Below are 19920 nucleotides of genomic sequence, written 5' to 3'. Positions count from 1 at the left end.
TTTTCGAGGGGTGTCAATTTCAACTGTTATCCTCCCAAACAGGCACTATTTATTTTGTTATACTGAATGTCTTTTTTAAAAATTTTAAGAACATTTTACTGCTTTTATATAGGATTAACGTGAATTCTACAGCGAACCGTACGCGCATAATTTTCGTGCATGTAACATTTTTTAATGTTACCCGTTGCCAAGTGCGTTGCTAACGCTGAGGGTAATAGTAAATATTATTAACTGCGTCTTAACCAATCAGATTTCAGTATTTAACATGAAAGTATAACAAAACCACATAACAAATAATCCATGGTGTTAGGCTTGTTTTACTTATCAAAGTCTGTCAAATTGTAAAGTATGAAAAAAATCTGTGACTTTCGCGCGGCCACCGAATTTTGATTCTTACATAGAATTGATATTTAACTGTTCAACTTTAAATTTTATTATTTATCGAACATATTATCGATTTATGAAATTGAATCATTTCTTTACGTAAATAGGCTTCGAAAACACGTAAAGTTTCTAAAAAAAAAAAAACATGGGTTTAATGTGAGAAAACATCAAACGTCAAAAAGACAAATTCTTCCCGTTATAAATTAAAAGGAAAAAATACTTTAAAATGACAAAGCCTTGAAAAAATGAACTTGTATCGATAAAGATCGCCCGACTTTTGAACATACAATAAAACAATGGTGGTAGAAAGATAATGGAAAAAACTTACATCTATTTCCAAAGGCGGAAAATAAAAGGATTAACAAATGTTAAGAACGTTATCCAAGATCAACTGTTGTTGTCTCATTCAAAAAGCAGTAGTAAGTATAAATTATCATTCCTTTTGGGCTATTCAAAATGAATTAATATTATGCAAGTCTGTGAAAACAGCCTAAAATTTCTACAGATTTAAATCTAATACTGTGGGATTATCATTGTTCGCGGGAAACTACTGTTCATGACTTTCGTGGGTAACACGAAATGTACATCCCCTCGAACGTATATACATTGGTTTTGTATTAATTTAAATAATAGAACTTGTTCTTAACGACATTACGTCCCCACGAAGAATTTGATGTTCTCATTTATAATTTACTGTTCATTTCGTCTTCGACATTATTGTAAATATATGGCAATCTCTACAAAAAGTGATTTAAAGATAATTTATCTCTGCTACAAAATGCACTTTATTTTTGTCGGCAACGCAAAACAATCCTAAAGTCAACTTAAACTGGAAGTGAAAAGTGTAAAGGCTCGTCTTATTTTGCAACTTGTCAAGATCGCTACATTGTTCTTAGCTACTCCGGGAATACGTGAAAATTAGACATATCAACGGCAAGATAAACAAAATTATGATTTCCATGGACAGAATCGTTAGATTATTTTACTTATTATCAGGGGAGGGTGGTTAGTTATTGCTTTTATTTATTAATTTTTAAGTGTTTTTGGTCCTTGAGGTTAGGATGTATCATGTCAGAAGTGTTTGAAGTCAAGTTAATGGAGACACTTTGCCGGTTTAAAATTAACACCCAATAGAAACATGCATAATAAATTTTGAATTCCAAATTTGCCTATCGTTTACTTAAGGTAGTCCTATACTCGGCACTTAATGGGCTCAATCATTAAAAGCTTAGCTTTAAATGATAAATATACATTCTAGCAATACATATACAAAAGAAAATATGCATGTTTACATTCTAGTTTGTTTGTTATCACCTCTCAGACGGGTGTACCCCCTTGCGAAAATTATTGACAATTATATAATTTGCCAGACGTCCGTTTTTCCTAAAACATAATTACCAATTTTGGGAAAATTAGAACTGAACATACAAAATAGAGTATAGATATTTAGTTAAGCCATATTTCATCAATACTTTTGCGCAAATTTTTGTAAGTAAGTACGCTTTATGGACCTGATGTATCAAAATGAAATACAAAAATACGATGCTAGTATCGCGTTGGGCAGTTTTGTTTTACTATTTTATTGACTCAAACTTGAATTCATGGTGTTTATTCTATAGATTGACATCTTAGAAAAAAGATTTGGTAAAATAAATTATATGTTGACGGATTACTTTTCACGCTATAAACTCTAAACCAAGTAGACCCTGCCGAAAAAATCCGTAAAAATCACATTTTGCTACAGTTTTTTGCCTAGATCTGTCAACAATGTTAGATATCATTTAAACATTAATTAATTGACGATTGATTAAATTCGAAATAGCTTCTGTCTCTAAATTTATACCAGTTTTAGTAAAAGAAAAATAAAATTTCGGGGGCGGGGGTCAAAACAAAGAAGATATAAGCATCCCTGAGATCGTGGTTAATAAGAAACTCCGTTTTCCATTTTACTTTAACAGAATCAAGTTTCTCAACATTAACTATTTCTATTTCTCATAGAATAAATATATTACCGCTCTAATTGCTTATTATTGCAATTGTTTACAACAGCGATGTAGAGCAAATTCAATACCGGGTATCTAAAACGCTTTGTGAAAGTCGAACCAATATTGGAAAATCCGTATTATGACGTAGTGCGATACTCGGACTACTTTAATATAATAAAAATATTGAGTAAATATTTAGATATTATGGTAAGTGTATATAATTTAAACACTATGAAATACATAATGTTTACAACTTCAAAGTCCATTTTGTTTAAGACTATCAATAAGCAAACATGATGCTAGATGTTTTAATTTTGCAAAGACGACAACAGTGAAAGGTTAAAATTATTTTTGTTTACAATTGAACATAATAACATCAAAGAAATACATGTAAAAAATGTCTTGTCAATGTTTGTATATTAAGAGAATAAGGATATTTTAAAAATAGTACATTATAATGAAAACAAAAATAACGAAAAACTATTTTCCTATTCATCGAACACACCTAGTGCAAAAAAAACACAAAAACCATTAGAACGTAGCTTCACATAAACCCTAGATTTGTAAATAAATGTGCGAGTTATAAATGTGTTGATCGACATGCAGAGTCCAATTTGAGTCAAAGGGGTAAATAAACACATTATGAACATAGAAATCAGCACAAATGACAACATGTACATAGCAATTTCCGCTAATGACAGGTGACTGTAACAAGTTATGTACATGTAAGTAACGTACCAAACATCATTCAGAATAATTTTATCATCCTTTATCCTGTATGTGAATGTTTTTTATCTATTCTCTCTTTTTCTTTCTCTTCTTAGTGTCTCTATCCTCTCTTTCTCTGTATTCTTTCTCTATTATTTCTCTTTATCTCTCTCTTTATCTATCTATCTACCTATTTCTTAATCTATCTGTCTGTCTATCTATCTATCTGAATATTATACACTTGAACTAAATCAGGAAATTTGTCTGATACAAGGAAGTTGTAATTTGTAATGTATTAACATACTTAAAACACATAATGTAAAATGCACTTTCGTTTTACATAAAACAGCATTATAAAATTTCTGACTCTTGTCAAAGATGGCATCGTTGAAAACAAAATGAGTCATCTAATTTAACTTTGGATACAAAATTATTTTAAAAACCTCGACATTTCGGGATAAAATTGTACAAAATATTTTCTTGCACAGTTCCGCTTCCTGTTGTCCTTCCTGTTGTGAAAAAAATTGGAAACCTTGTAATTATACAATAATGTAGCTTTCGTTTAAAATCATCTGACCATTCAATTGTTTGATACATGCAATGAGAATTTAAGATGGAATCAGGTATTAAAAGAGCAGAAGAGATGTGTAGGACTCGGTCGTCTATTGCAGCCAGAGAAAGTGAGTTTTCATATATAAACGTCGTTTCTGCTAAGCGTTATTGTACGAGACAATTATTCAAGTTATAAAACTAATATATGGACTTATTTTCTTTTATGCGCATTAGACTCTAGATTGCGTCATCAACATGGCAGAGGTCCATGTAATATCTTCATTTTAGATACATCCTCCAGTCTCGGGGAGGAAGGTTTCAGACAAATGAAGGAAGCGTTTACGGACATACTTGATGGTACTTAATCCTTAGTTTGCGGTTCTTGGATATATATGGGGGTGGTGGGGGGGGGGTCGATGAATTTTGTTACATATACTACCTAAACGTATCTTATTACATATTTTAGAGTATGCAAACCATCAAAATATTGACGAAAACGTAGCAGTTATAACATGTGGACGGCATACAGAATTTCATCGTTATTATTCTAACCATAACGAAGATATCAAACAAGCCTTTGGTATACGCTGTTTAGTTTTACTTACATATATTTCGGACAAAAAGATAGAACATAAATGGATTCTAACATATTGTATACAGTTTCATATGATTAATTCTTCCATTCATCCATTCATTCTATCTTGTGTGTTAGTACATCTACTAGGAAAGAGAATTCTTCTAAAGTAACTCCAAACATAATATAATGCGTATTTGTTTGATGCAAACAAATAAGTTTTTATCAATAATGTTCTCAAATATTCCTTAATACTCCTTTAACAAACAATAGGTTAACCTAGAGATTTTTTTTCAGACAATGTTGAAATTGGAGGGCCTTCACCATTAACAGTTGCTATGTACCTGTCCCTTGAAAGTTTGAAACGTGATGTCAGTGGGTGTCATTGAATATTTAGTATGTTTTGTCTGAAATTATGTCATAATATAACTTTTTTATAAAGAATGAATATGTTTCAGGTCATTCGTACGTAATGGGAAGTTTTCATATTCACCCAAGAATAATTCTCATATCAGATGGAAGGCCAACAGATTTCACAGAGTCGATTTCTGATGACTGTCCTTCAAATGAAACGGAAAGAGTATATATGATAAATTGATATTGCCAAATTGATTTCACAGCGTTCCAATCATTTATTTTTATTCGTGAGGGTCAATGTTCGTGAGAAGGCATGCTTTTCCTGCTTTGTTTGGACGTAACTTCGTTAGCACATGTAGTGTATTAGGAATAATTTTAATGAATATCTAACAATTGCTATTATAAACGTCCCCTGGAATGTAGATTCGTGGACAAGGGTTACCCAACAAAGCCACGTACATTGGTCCTCCATGAACAATTAAAATTCTAAAGTACCCTGTATCTAATGTTCATACGATGCTAATAAGTAGATTAAGCAATTGGACGGGTACGTGTACAATGTATACAATTTTACCTTGTACTGAATATAAAAATAGATTTTCAATTTGACAGGATGCGTCTCATTTATTAGAAATTACAAGGCACATAGGAAAAAAACATCCAATATTTTGTATTCCGGTAGGAAGGAAACCTGATCTGGTAATCTTACTTATTTGTATTAAGGATAAATTTATGATCAATTACTTTTAGTTATATGCATTCATATATTTATCATTTTATGTATATATTTTCAGAGATTGTTAGAATTCATCAGTGCCCAGTCACGAGGAGGAAAGATGATCAATTTCAGAGAATCTAAACAATTTGCTAAATACTCTCTGAATACCGTAAGATATTTTCTGTCAGATATGTACATTTAGCTGTATAAAATTAGTTAATTATACCCCCCGCAAACAAAGTTTGGGGGGATATATAGGAATCACCTTGTCCGTCCGTCCGTCTGTCCGTCTGTCTGTCTTTCTGTCTGTCTGTCCGTCTGTCTGTGCAATCGTGTCCTGTCCATATCTTTCTTATGGGGAAACATTGGAAGTTCTTACTTCACACAAAGATTGCTTATGACCTAAGGGTGTGTCATGACCTTGACCCAAGGTCATTTGGGCAAGGTCAAGGTCACTGGCAGAAAAAGTGCAAAATTTGTGTCCGGTCCATATCTTTCTTATGGAGAAACATTGGAAGTTCTTACTTCACACAAAGATTGCTTATGACCTAAGAGTGTGTCATGACCTTGACCCAAGGTCATTCGGGCAAGTTCAAGGTCACTGGCAGAAAAAGTGCAAAATTCGTGTCCGGTCCATATCTTTCTTATAGGGAAACATTGTAAGTTCTTACTTCACACAAAGATTGCTTATGACCTAAGGGTGTGTCATGACCTTGACCCAAGGTCATTTGGGCAAGTTCAAGGTCACTGGCAGAAAAAATGCAAAATTCGTGTCTGGTCCATATCTTTCTTATGGGGAAACATTGTAAGTTCTTACTTCACACAAAGATTGCTTATGACCTAAGGGTGTGTCATGACCTTGACCCAAGGTCAATTGAGAAAGTTCAAGGTCAGTGTTTCAAAAAAGCTAAATTCTGTCTGTGTCATGTCTTGTATTAATGGAAATATTAGAAGCTAAAAATTAACTGTTTTAAAAAATAAAGCAGTTGTTATTTATAGAAAATGGACAGTGAAATAGATTCATCCAATATTTTCTATAATAGCAAAAATACACGCGTTATGATTTTTTTCTTAGCGGGGGGTATCAATTGTGAGCTTGCTCACAGTACCTCTAGTTAAAATAAATATGGCCGTAGAAGACACAAAAATGAAATTTAATCTCTTTTTATTGAAACTATGTATTTTTGTTTTCGAATATCATAAAATGGTCTCAACAACTACATTGCAATTTTTATGAAAAAGATTAAATTTTGTTTCCTACATTTACAGGTCGTTACATATTTCATTTACTTTACTTAGCCATTGTCAAATACATCTAGATGTAATTTAAACATTTGAGTATAGAAGTTTGTTTGATTGATGAACTTCCCTTTTTATGTAGAAAATTGCTTCGAACTTGTCGTTTACAATGGAGAATGACGGTAATGACCGAGAGAGAATTCTGACGTCACTTGTGTGTACATTTCCGGAAAAAGTGTTTACCGAGATGGACCTTGTAAGTGAAAATCAATTTATAAACTATCCTTCTATTAATCAACTGTTTGCCTGTAGATATTTTGCCTGATACTATGTACTTTTGAATATCAAAACATAGTCAAATATTAAAAAAATGAGAATAGTTGCTGCAGTCACAGTGCAAAATGTGAAGAATTTATACAGGCTTAACTGATTATATTCAACTCAATATAAAATATTTTCAATTTGAGCCTTAGCTTATGGCCATGTTTGGATTGTGTGAAATATGTATATGATTATGTCACAATGTTAATTATGTCCTGTTCACTATATCTTTATAAGTGCATTGTAATCATTGTAGAATCACATATATGAAATTTGCTCCAAAAAGTTCTTGTACCAACCGATAGATGAAAACACTTTAGAAGAAAAAGATGCTTATGAGGAAAGAGACCCACGAATGCCCTCCCTAGGTTCCCGAGTCAAACGTGGTCGAGACTGGAGATATCCTGATCAAGATAAGTTCGGTCCTGGAACGGTGATAGGACATTCCAAGAGAGGTACAAGTTATTTCATTTGTTGATTTAACTAACGTAAATGATTTTAGATTTGTACATAATTGATACTATTAAAACTTTAAACATGGGTCTGTAAATAATGAACAATATTACATCTTTATCTGTATATAACACTGTGCTGGATAATTATGCCAGTGCCAAGGTGGCATTTTTGCACCCGCTTAAGATGCAGTTTCGGAAAATCCATGTATACCAAATGATAGACCATTGTCTAGAGAGTATATAACCACTTTTGATTTTAGTGTGTTTCACCTGACAGGTGAGATATTTACCTTTAAAAATTAATATTCCATCGGAAAATGATAATTCCCATAGGAGAATTGACTCTCCTACAGGAAATATTGACTATCTAGGATTTTTTAAAAGTCCTGTAGGAATTATATTTCCTGTAGGAGAATGGTAATTCCTGTAGGAATTTGATTCAGACATGTAGTTTTCCTATAGGATATTAAGTTTTCCTATCGGATATTATCAAATCCTATCGGAATTGAAATTCCTATAGGAAGCTCTTGTATTCCGATAGGAAATTTCAAATTACCTATAGGAATATTGATTTTCCTATCGGAAAAATTATTTTCCTATAGGAATTTATTTTTGAAAGGTAAATATCTTACCTTACAGGTGAGATACACTGATAACAAAGGTGGTTGTTAACTCTTTAAGCAATGGTCTATCATATGGCATATTTGAATTTTTCGATATCTGCAGCTTAAGCGGGTGCAAAAATGCCACCTTGGCACTGGCATACATGTAATTATCCGGCACAGTGTTATATAAAAACTTTGAAGACTCGTCGAATTATTTTAATTAATAAATTTTAATGTTTATTAATGCATTTAATGTTTTCCCATTTATTTATTCTTTACAAACAAGCATATAATAACGTCCCGTTCTTGATATTTACGTATCAATAGTACCACACAAATGTACATATGTAGAAAAAAAATTACAATATATCATGATTTCAGGAAAGAACAATATTATATGTACACTTTACACCAGTTTGTGTTTATCAAATAAAAATTCAAAATCCCTTCTTTTACTGATAATTTACATAGTGGTTTGAAGTATCTAACGAATTTGCCTCTTAAAATTAGAGTGAATATTCAATATCTATATACATAGATAACCACATATTACACAGTTTACATTTCCGTAAATTCACAAACATAATTCATGCTCATGTGTTTTTATCTGGTCTCACAAATCGAAGGGTTTCACTACCATATATCAAAGTACGTGTCTATGTTTGAAGCCCTTGGTATCCATCTGACTAATGCATATATGTATTTTCTGTACAAATAAAAAAAAATGAATATTTTTTAAATATTTTTTTCGGTAAATTGTATTTCAATATCTTTATAAACTCTAGCTTTTTGTGAGAATCTACTCGTCTTTTTTCTATACCGTTGATTCAAAAGATGGATGGTTAAACGTCGAATGGGACACAGGCTCTATACATAAGTATAGATATGGGTCAGCAGATTTAAAGACGGACAAATTTGATGTACAGGTCTGCAACGAACCACGGATTTTAAATGATGAACTGATTGCAACAGGCTGCAATGTCACAAGAGGTACATGTAAACCTATCCCAAAGTTGTAAATCAAAGATTATATTGGAAATCTAACTACTCTAAACAAATACAGATACATGTCGTATCTTTCTTGTTCCATATCGCGAAATATAACCACTTTGATCTTTTAAACAATAGCAATTATATCGAATATCTACATGGTGTGATTTAAAGTTTATGGTTTTGTTTAGAAAAATATCGAATACGAAATTATTTGTTTTTTTTTTAATTAAACGAGATCTCAATAGATTTAATAAAAGCAGCTAGTGACATGTGTTTTATTAGGTCCGGATTGGGTTTGGAATGACCAGGACGGTGGTACCGGAAACATCGGATCAGTTCTTCGTGTTGGGAGTGATGGGATAGTCATTGTAAGATTGTTTTCAAAACAAACATAAAAAAGTAATTTAATTCCAAGGTTTCTTATTCGCAAATCCTGCAAGATTTCTTTGTTTTAACATGTTGCTGAAGAAGACTAAACAATTAAAAACTTTATGAACTGAAAAAAAACCGCTTTCTAATTAAGCATAGACATATCAAAATTTATGAAATAATGATTGATTGGAAATTATCATGATCAATATAACGAACAAGCAAAACATATCAACGATTGGGGTGAATCAACTCCACATCCAAGATAACTTTAGATAATTGATTACTTAAAGCAGAGCACAGTGTACTGTTCAGTAGTTTTACATAAAAGTTTCATTCTTAAAATGAATGTGATATTTAAAATGTTTCCTCCATTATATAAACCTTTCAACCCATCCATCAAATGCCTAGTACTCTTTTCCCATCTAGGTGCAGTGGGAAAATGGAAGAAGAGGGACATATAGATTTGGAAATTATGGCTTCTTTGATCTAAAACTTTGGCAAATATATTTTATCATTTTATTGAAATCATAGTTAATTAACTATTAAGCGTTTCAAACACATGTTTTCCTGCTTCAATATTTTGTTTTTTCAAATGGACTTGTAGTGATCCATTCTCCCCAGAAGTCACAAGGTATCATCTCAAGAAAGCTGCGCTGAATTCTTCTGTTGAAACTGAAGCATGTACGAAAGGGGGTATGAATCTAATATAACAACGTTATATTAAAGTGGTTAAGTGCGCGATCAGATTTATGATGAATGATTTGATCAAGTGATGAACCCGTATTTATTTCTAAAAAGACTTTAAAAATAATGATTTATTCCTTTATCATCTATATTGGTATGATAAGGAAAGCAAACAAAAGCTTTTTGGATACACACAATAAAACGTTTAACTTAAAGAAACAAACGGATATTTTTGTAATACATGTAGTTGCAGTATTCACAGGGTTTAGCTTTTACTAAAATTCGTAAAACGTAAAAAAAAAAATTATGTTACTCATTAGTCATAGATAAAGATTTAGAAATACGTGTTGAACTATGAAAAATGCAATATGCTTTGATACAGTATTCGATAAAGAGAGAAAGACACAATAACCACGGAAAATTATCAATTTTCTGCCTAATATTTTTTAGGAAAAAACTACGTTATACCTTATGTTAAAAAAAACACAAGAAATGACATAGATTTTGCTTTGTTAAATTGGTTTACATAATAAAAATCAATTAGAATTCCGGTGTACCGGTAATTGTCAGTATGCTTATAAATGTCTATATTCTCTGGTAACATTTTAATTAGGAATTGTAAAGATTTTAATTCACATTCAATCAATCTCGTTATACAGATCAGGATTTAGCGTCAAAATCATCGAATGATAAAACTGTTGAAATGACAAAGAAGCCTATACTACATGTAGCCAAGGGAAAGTATTTCAGAAATGACATAGTGAGTAACAAACCATCAGATATTGATACCGATGGGCCAACTTATCCATGTACAATAAATCAGTGGCTCTGGAAAGATGACAACGGACATTGGAATCAATATTCGAGAGAAGTGAATGCAAGAATTAATCAATCTTACAAACGTGATCCAAACTCAAGTGTTATTGTTACCATCCAGGATCAAGCGTAAGTTACAATGATAAGTCGTAAAGTAAACAAAATGTAATCCACGTATTGACTAAAGCAACCTATTTGGTATTGCAGTATATATATAAAATACTCATCAAAACCAACGTTTAGTTACAGGGTTGTGATGGCTAAGAGTAAACAGATAAACCTTGCGACAAGAGAGATAACTGAAGTGAAACTGTTGAAAAACGACTCGTCTCCGTGAAAAACACGAGCAACAATGTTTAAAACATGTGTCTTAGTTTGAAAAATAAACCTATACAATCTTATACTAGTAACGTTATTGTATTCGATGTCGTTTCTTTTGTCTTTAATCGGACATCCAAGAATGATACCTTTTAATCACATTAGAAGTTTCAAAACGCAATAAGCGCCTCTGAGTACAATATTATATTGATTTATACAGAAAGTTGATGTGTGTTCGGTATTGATATCGAGTTAAAGATTATTTTATTCATCATTATTAAGGTCTTCCGTTTCCAACGGAAGACCTTATAGTGATTGTAATGTTTCTTATTATTATTATTATTTTTTTTTTTTGTCCGTTTTTTGTCCACAAGATTTCTCAGAGATGGCTGGATAGATTTTCTTGAAATTTTCAGGACTGATAGAAAATGATAATATCTCTAGGCGTTTTTTTCATTTTGTCAAAATTCACTTCCTGTCGTCCGTTTCCTGTCCCGCGACAAAAAGCTATGGACAATGAGATCTCAGAAACGATAAAGACTTGAACCTCCAAACTTTGAGGGATGATAGACCTATAGTTGTAGATGTGTTTAAACATTTTTGTTTTGTTCGTCGTAACTTCCGGTCGTCACCAGAAGCTCTTGAAAAATTATGCTTTTACGCATTTAATGTATTTCTCGGAGAATTGAAGTATAAGTATACATGCTTACATATGTCATCTATCCAATGATTAATAAACATAAAAATTCTACTTCCGGTGAGATATCTCAAATATCTCATGAAGCCTTTTTTAAAATAATTGTTTGAACCCCGAGATCTCAGAAACTGTAAGTGATCAAGACACGAAACTTACAGGGATGATAGACATTTGATAGAAGATGTGTTTAACCGTTTTTATTTTGTCGACCGTCACTTCCGGTCCACACAGGAAGAGTTCAAACAAATCAAGTTTTTTAAAAGTTTAACCCGATTTCTCAGAGATGCATGGATGGATTTTCTTGAATTTTTTAGGACTGATAGGGAACAATAAAATCTAAAGGAGTTTTTTTTCATTTTTTCAAAATTCACTTCCTGTCGTCCGTTTCCTGTCCCGCAACAAAAAGCTATGGACAATGAGATCTCAGAAACGATAAAGACTTGAACATCCAAACTTTGAGGGATGATAGACCTATAGTTGTAGATGTGTTTAAACTATTTTGTTGTGTTCGTCGTAACTTCCGGTCGTCACCGGAAGCACTTCAAAAATTATGTTTTTACACATTTTATTTCTTTAACACAAAATTGAAATATAAGTATAAGCGCTTTCATATGTCATCTATCCGATGATTAATAAACAAAAAAAAAATACTTCCGGTGAGATATCTCAAATATCTCAGGTACTCTTTTTAAAACAACTATTATTACAGCGAGATCTCATAAACTGTAAGTGACCAAGACACAAAGCTTACATGGCTGGTAGACATTTGATAGAAGATGTGTTTAACCGCTCTCATTTTGTCAACCGTCACTTCCGGTCCACATCCGAAGAGTTCAAACAATTCAAGGTGGTTAAGAGTTTAACTGTTTTTGTTTGACAATGTAAGACAAATTGATAGCCAATAAAGTCCTGTTGTGTAATGGTTAAGAAATACTAACTTTCATTTTCATCAAACACTTCCGTTTGTCCGTTTCCTGTCCCGAAACAAAAAACCTTGATTCCTAGAGATCTTAAAAACGGTGATGACTTGAATAATCAAACTTTGTGGGGTGATAGAAGTATGTATGTACATGTGTTTACACTATAATGTATTGTTCGGCGTAACTTCCGGTCGTCACCGGAAGCACTTTAAAAATTTGGGTTTTTTTTCAAATATTATTCATTTTACATAAAAAGAAAATATCAGTATATAATCTTACATATGTCATCTATATAATGTTAAATTAGCAAATAAATTTTACTTCCGGTGAGAAATCTCAAATATATCTGTGTAACTTTCATCTTTACAAATTTGATGTCCGCGAGATTTTTGTCACTGTAAGTGATTCAGACACGAAGCTCTCTTGATTAATAAAAATTTGATTGGGGATGTGTTTAATGGGTTTAATTCTGTCAACTTTAAGAACCGGTTACCGGAAGGGTTCAAACAAATCATGTTTTTAACAAGTTTAACTGATTTTATTGGGTGTTTCATCCAGCCTGATAAACAGTGATGTACGCTAAGTAAATGTACGAGAAATACCAGCTTCTGTTTTTATTAATCACTTCCGTTTGTCTGTTTCCGGTCCCGAGACAAAAACTATTGTTTCAAAGAGATCTTAGATTTGGCAGAGACGTGAACAACCAAACTCTGAGGAAGGATTAACTTATGATTGTACAAATGGTTAACATTTTTGTTTAGATCGGCGTTGCTTCCGGTCGTCACAGAAAGTACTTCAAAAATTGATTTTTTTTTCATTCTCGTTGTTTTACATGTAAGTAACGTCTGGATATATCATTCACAATAATTATCATATCCACTTCTTTTTCTATGTGAGAGAAGCAATGTCTTACAGTTAAATTGATACATGTATATCAAAACGGAAGACCTTTTTGTTGCTTTTGCAACAAGTGTCTAGTTATCTATATATTTTAGAAAAATTGATGTGTCGTTATTTAATTCAATTTTCTCTATATATTGAATTAATAGGTATTTCATCTAGCTGTGTATTTGGTATCTGATCACATTATGGACGTGGCGGAGTCGTTGTTGGCTTTAATGATAGCATTTTAAAGATGTAAAAGTTTTCATACACCATATTCATCTTTAGTTTATAGAAAAACTATCGGAATGTAATTTAAGAATGATTAAATGTAGACAGTTTTGATTAATTATTCAGACGAATTATTATTCCAATATTGTAAAATAGGCAAACATACCTGCCAAAAACAAGTCAATTTATTCTTTTTCCCTATATTTCAAACGTATTCTGATCTCATTCTTTTGTCTGATTTTGAGGAAATTCATTATGCACATTTTGACATACATTGAAATAGTTTTTGTGAACACATTAGTGAAATTTAGTTTTTCAAACACATCATAAAGATATTCTTTAGATTTCTTCTACATATCATTTGCATAATGCAAGCTGAAAATCTTACTTTGGATTGTTGACACATTTTCTGAGGAACTTAAGTAAACTATGCCAGTACAATTGCAAAAATTCTAAACAAATGAATTGAGATATTTTAAAAATTGTTTAAGGGATGGCGTTTTAATTTTTTAAAATATGTTGGTTTTCGACTAAAAAATATAGCAAAGAAATGACATAGCTTTTGTCATTCATATAACATATTTTTAGCAATTACTTTGTTCAATTTTTTGTTTCAATCTGTTCGATGTTTACAATAGTTTGTCAATTTGAAAGGGACTTGGGTTGACTCAATAATTCACAAACAACCATCGTATTTAAGGTTTCCTTTAAAGTTAATCCACCCTCCTGTGACGTCATACATTTTACATAAACCATGAATTCATAAAAATTCTTGCAAGTAGATTTGTAATTTCTATGTTATTATAGGTGCACATCAAAAACTCAAATCATTGTTTACTTGGAGATATCTAATAAGCGTTTTCATCCTTATATTGGACATAATTCAATAATTACAAAGGGAAATAACTCTTTTCTACTTTTCTCTAAGTGATATATCTAAATGCTATAATTTTTCTAGTGTAAACAATTTTTTTCTTTTTTTTAAATTAATTTTAGTTTTCTGGCATAGTAAGCAATAAAATTTAAATAGACAAACAAGTATCCATCCACTTATATATAATTTTTAAACAAAAAAAGTGTGATTTTCAGATGATAATTTCAGTCTTTGGTTTTTATTACCTTACATCGTAAATAGTATGGATACATATATATTTTATTTATTTATTGATGAAATTCAAGTCCAATAAGTTAAAAAAAAGTTTAGTTTTTAACTTTGAACCCATCATTTTATAGATATGGAGTTACCTTAAGTCCTTTCTTCATGATTAATTATCTTTAAAAAACGAAATTAAAAACAGCAAGTAATGATATACAAGTAGCTGATTAAAACTGTATTAAAAGGCGCAATATAAAAGTGGCTATTAGTCGGCAAAAAAGACAATCGCAAAAAATACATAAATAGCAACAATTGTCATGATAACCACCTCGGAAAATGACCAATTTATACTTCATGTACTATACAAAATAATGCACTTGATATTTTGTGCTTTATTACCATTAACTCGGTATAGAACTGTCAATTGTTTTAAATATTATGAACAGTGCAACATAAATATTCCAATCGGAATTTTTATTTTAGGCTAATTAATCTATTAATAGCAAAAATGAGTTATACAAATTGGAGATCTTAATGGTAATAAATCAAAACTTTGTAATCGTCAATTTAAGCTTCCGTATCAGATAGATTTAAGTCATTGGAAGAAATCCTTTCTTAAGACTGGTAGACTAATTGTTTTCGAACAAATAGAGGTCTTTCCACCTTATCATTATTTTATGTTTACGGTGCGGAACAGAATATCTTGCTAGATGCTCAATAGGGTATACAATTTGGTCAGCAAGGTATGACATTTATTGCTGAATTATGTTGTGTGATTATTCAGGTATAAAACAATGAAGATAAAGTCAGCTATATCTAGTCAACATTTGCATTTTGTTGTTATACTTTTCACCTTAGTTTTTGAAACATTGTTGTTGTACTTTGAACTAAATATACAGTTACAGCAAAAAATTATTCTTACAGTGATATATGTGGTACAAGAAATAGAGGAAACCATCATCAGTGATTTTTAAGAGAATTTCTTCTTATTTCAAACCATTGCTTTAAGAATTTCCTACTGTTTGTCGAAAATGTCGTTAAAATTATATCTTCTGATTTTTTTTTCACTTACTTTGAACAAAACTGATGCGCTTGCCAGGTGAAAATTCTGTACACAAGCCTATAATAGAAATCCTTACAATAGAAGAGACTGTTCTAGAGGCTTGCCGTCTTCGCACATAATAAATGGTTTTACTTCTAAAACAATTTACACTTGAGAAGGCACAGAACCTAATGTGATATATGTTTGACCAAATTGTATATCATATTGCCCAATCAAGCAAACTATTGAGACTTTACAAGAAGACGCTCCTATCCCAAGTAGTGCGAAATCTCTACGATAGATAGTTAAAACGTTGTAAGTGATTTTGTGGAAATTCAATACTTTCATGGGCAATGACTACTATAAGGTGGCCTCAGGTCCTTTCAGAATAAATACATTGTTGAACCCTTTGAATGTACTAAAGATATTGGTAAAAGTTTCAAGTTTCTATTTCTTACAGTTTCAGAGGAGTGGCGGTAACAAGTATGTCCTGCTCAAAGGGCATTAACTCTGTAACTATTTCAAGGTAGGGGCTAAAGGACGATATCTTAAAATATTTTAAGATGCCCAACGATATCAATAAAAATGTTTTTTTTCTATGACCCTAACCAATTTGGATTCGCTGGTTGTGAGGGGGAGGAGGTAGACACGTATAGGGAACTAACATTTTTTTTATCAAAACAATTAGTGAATATACATTCAAAACATGAAAACAATCTTTGCACACCACATTTTTTCTGTAAAATATTATTTGCAGTGGGGTAATCACACACCAAATGTTTTGATGTCGGATGTTTGATAAATTTTTTTTCGGGGGAGGGGGGTACGCTTGGTAGTTGCAGGAAAAGACATAATTTAGTTTGAAAAAGTTTACAAAAAGGAAAAAAAAGTAGAAAATATCCCATAAACGCACAAAATTTAACTTTTTTGAACCGTATGAAAAAAAAATCTCCGGAGTGGATGAAAACCAACCAACCAACCCATGCGTAGGGGCGGGTCATTGTTTTCCATGATCTCCGCCTATATATAAAGCCTATTGTAAGAAAAACTTCCGAACTAAAGGATGGTGGAAAAGGCGTGGTTTCGCCAATACTTTAATTGTCCCCTTTTCAAATGATTTTTATCTAATTCGACCTGTGCGTGCACAGTTTAATATCTTGTTTTCACTGATATTAAGCTCCCGGAATCATAATACCGTTATTGTAAAATGATGAATTCTTTTGACCTTTGAGAGTAATAAATATATTAACACACAGAACCCTCTGTGATATTGGTACTACTCCTATCGATGATGGAGAATCGTTTTTCCCCAGATTTTTTTTTCTATTTCTTTTTTTAAATTTGTCAAACAATTGTTTATAATGGGTATAAATATTTTATATATATAGAGTTTGATGGCACATTAAACCCTTTAGAATTAATGCCATGGTTCAAGTTTTTCATTATTATTTGAATACGCTCTCCAATATCAGTTAATTAAGTGGTACAACTTGTGAATTTCCACTTCATCCAGAATTAATTATATAAAGTAGTGTACATACAAATATTTTAAAGCTATCTACCCCACCCCCACATATTCTTGTTATCGTGTTTTAAAAATCATCCGGTTGCAAAATGCATGTAGATGTAATATTTGAACACCGTTTGTCGCTGGATGCATAAAATGTGGCCTGCAATTTAAAACTGACATTTCATTAGTACAAAAGTGAGAAGGAAAACAATCAAGCTAATCATACATTTATAAACTATAAATACAATGTTGTATCAGTTTCCTTCTTAATCCATGCAATTGAATGCATGATGAAATATTGTCTGTTCTCTATTTTTCAATGATATGATTTTAATGCAAGCATTTAAAAACTCATCAAGAACATTATAATAATTTAATTTTGTATGTTTATGCATATAGATACATTTTATTGTAAATTGCTTTAGTATATTCAAAATTCATATATTTTGTCCTTTAAGTCAAATTTCACTAATATATCTATTCCATTCCCAAATGTGAAATTCAGATAAAAGACTGTTTGGAAAAAAAGGGTAATTGTGTTCATACACAACCTATATGTATATTGAAAATAATTGATTTTGTATATCAACATTTTGGAGTCTGAAAACAAATTACATGTATCCTTCTAATCAATAAATAGTTCAATCAATTCATCAATCAACCTGCTTTGCTCCTTCTTCTGAAATTTCGTTAAAACTGATTGGTCCGATTTTATGTCAAATTCTGTTTATGCTTCTAAGCGATGATTATGCTAAGTATGTGTATAATAAAAGACATTGCAGTAGTTCATACACTTGACATAAAGAGAATAGAATAATGAAATGCGCCATTTTGAAAAGATCTTTTCTCATAATAACGAGATCGTTTCTCGAAATTACGAGAAAATTAAATCGTAATGACGAGATCTTTTCTCGTAATTACGAGAAAATTAACTCGTAATATCGAGATCTTTTCTCGTTATAACGAGATAATTAAGTCGTAATAACGAGATCTTTTCTCGTAATTACGAGAAAATTAACTCGTAATAACGAGATCTTTTCTCGTTATAACGAGATAATTAACTCGTAATAACGAGATCTTTTCTCGTAATTATGATAAAATTAACTCGTAAAATTTTCAAATTATTTAACAGGAAGTGGGGTCCATTTACGTGTAACTTATTTGCAAATTCTTCCAATTTCAAGGTAAAGAAATTTTATTCAAAGTTTGTAGATGGTTTGTCAACTGGGATTGATGCATTTTCGTTTGATTAGAAGTTTGATAACAATTGGATTGTTCTACCGGTAAGATTAATAAGTAGAGTAATTCCCATTTGATTGCGTGTAAAGCTACTGGGGTACTTGTCGCAGCGAAATGGACTTCTTCTCCATTTTGGTCTTGAATAGTGAACAATGACGGTACTTTTAAAGATGTTGTTAAAGAGTGTGTAGAATTTAAAGAGCCATCTAGATTTTTTGTCAGAGGTTCCCAGCGGAATAGTGTTTTCCATGAGAAAAATGTTGTGTTTAATGTTGTTGTTTTGAGATTAGATGCAATCTTATTGTTTCTGCGCATTTATTATGCCATTATTCTATGTATTTTGATGCGCTACGTCATACATCTATATATATCTTCGTCATTCTATGTTTTCGGTGCGCTATCATGCATCTATAGCGCTACGTGTATTTTGTGCATTGTTGTTATATGCAGGTGGACGCTATGTTTAAAGAATATTTTGTATTAAATAAACTTTATAGTTATATTATTAATTGTATTTTGTTTTGTGTAAGGTTTATTATTTTGTTGTTTCATTATTAGATCATGTTTGTATTTTACAGGAGTTGTCTCCTTCCACTACTCAATGGGCGGATTTACAAAAGATAAAGATTGACAATCCTGTTTGAGCACCATTAGTAGAAGATGTTTAAGCGATAGTCAGGGCCGGTAAATCGGAGAATACAAATAAACAGTATGATTTAAACTTCAAGAAGTTTACAGAATGGTGTTGTCATTACAAATTTTCAGCACTTCCGGCAGACGTTTGTACTGTGGTTTTATATATTTCATATTTGGTTCAGAAAAACGCTTCGGTTTCTGTTTTGAATTCCAATTTTTTCAGCATTTCTTGGAAACATAATTATCATTTGTTAAAAAATCCTTGTGAGGAAAAGTTTGCTATTTTTTACGGTGGATGGCGCTAGAAAATTTTTATCTAAACCTATTACAAAGAAAGAACCTATCACTGTTGATATTATGAAGAAGTTGTACGATCTTTATGGTGTATCATCCGATTTATCTGATCTTAGAATTTATTGCATGTTTAGTTTAGCATTTGCAGGTTTCTTGAGGTTCAATGAACTTGTAAACATTCGTTTTGCAGATTTAACTTTCTTTGATTCACATGTTCAAATTTTTATTCCCAGGAGCAAAACGGATATTTTTAGGCAAGGGAATAAATTGCTTATTGCAAGAACAGACAAAG

General features: G+C 31.5%; 1 protein-coding gene across 3 annotated transcripts; it reads left to right on the top strand.

The window, feature by feature from the left end:
- Positions 1-97: 97 nt before the first annotated feature.
- LOC128177147 (uncharacterized) lies at positions 98-11337 on the top strand. 3 transcript variants are annotated; one of them, XM_052843727.1, is made up of 15 exons: positions 98-3757; positions 3864-3986; positions 4096-4209; positions 4501-4578; positions 4662-4783; positions 5173-5259; positions 5355-5447; positions 6660-6773; positions 7095-7293; positions 8733-8888; positions 9174-9259; positions 9690-9760; positions 9868-9956; positions 10607-10892; positions 11013-11337. In XM_052843727.1, exons 1-15 carry the CDS (start codon positions 3691-3693, stop codon positions 11098-11100), a joined length of 1773 nt encoding a protein of 590 aa, XP_052699687.1. In that variant the 5' UTR covers positions 98-3690; the 3' UTR covers positions 11101-11337. The 3 variants fall into 3 exon arrangements, with proteins under 3 accessions (XP_052699687.1, XP_052699686.1, XP_052699688.1); XM_052843726.1 differs by having other exon boundaries at positions 101-3757; positions 11007-11336; XM_052843728.1 differs by lacking the exons at positions 3864-3986; positions 4096-4209; positions 4501-4578 and having other exon boundaries at positions 101-3757; positions 11007-11336.
- The last annotated feature ends 8583 nt before the right edge of the window (positions 11338-19920 follow it).

This window comes from Crassostrea angulata, chromosome 3, assembly GCF_025612915.1.
Source record: "Crassostrea angulata isolate pt1a10 chromosome 3, ASM2561291v2, whole genome shotgun sequence".
NCBI classification, from domain to species: Eukaryota; Metazoa; Mollusca; class Bivalvia; order Ostreida; family Ostreidae; genus Magallana; species Magallana angulata.
The sequence above is the reverse complement of the archived record's forward strand: the minus strand, read 5'-3'. Positions and strand labels throughout refer to the sequence as shown.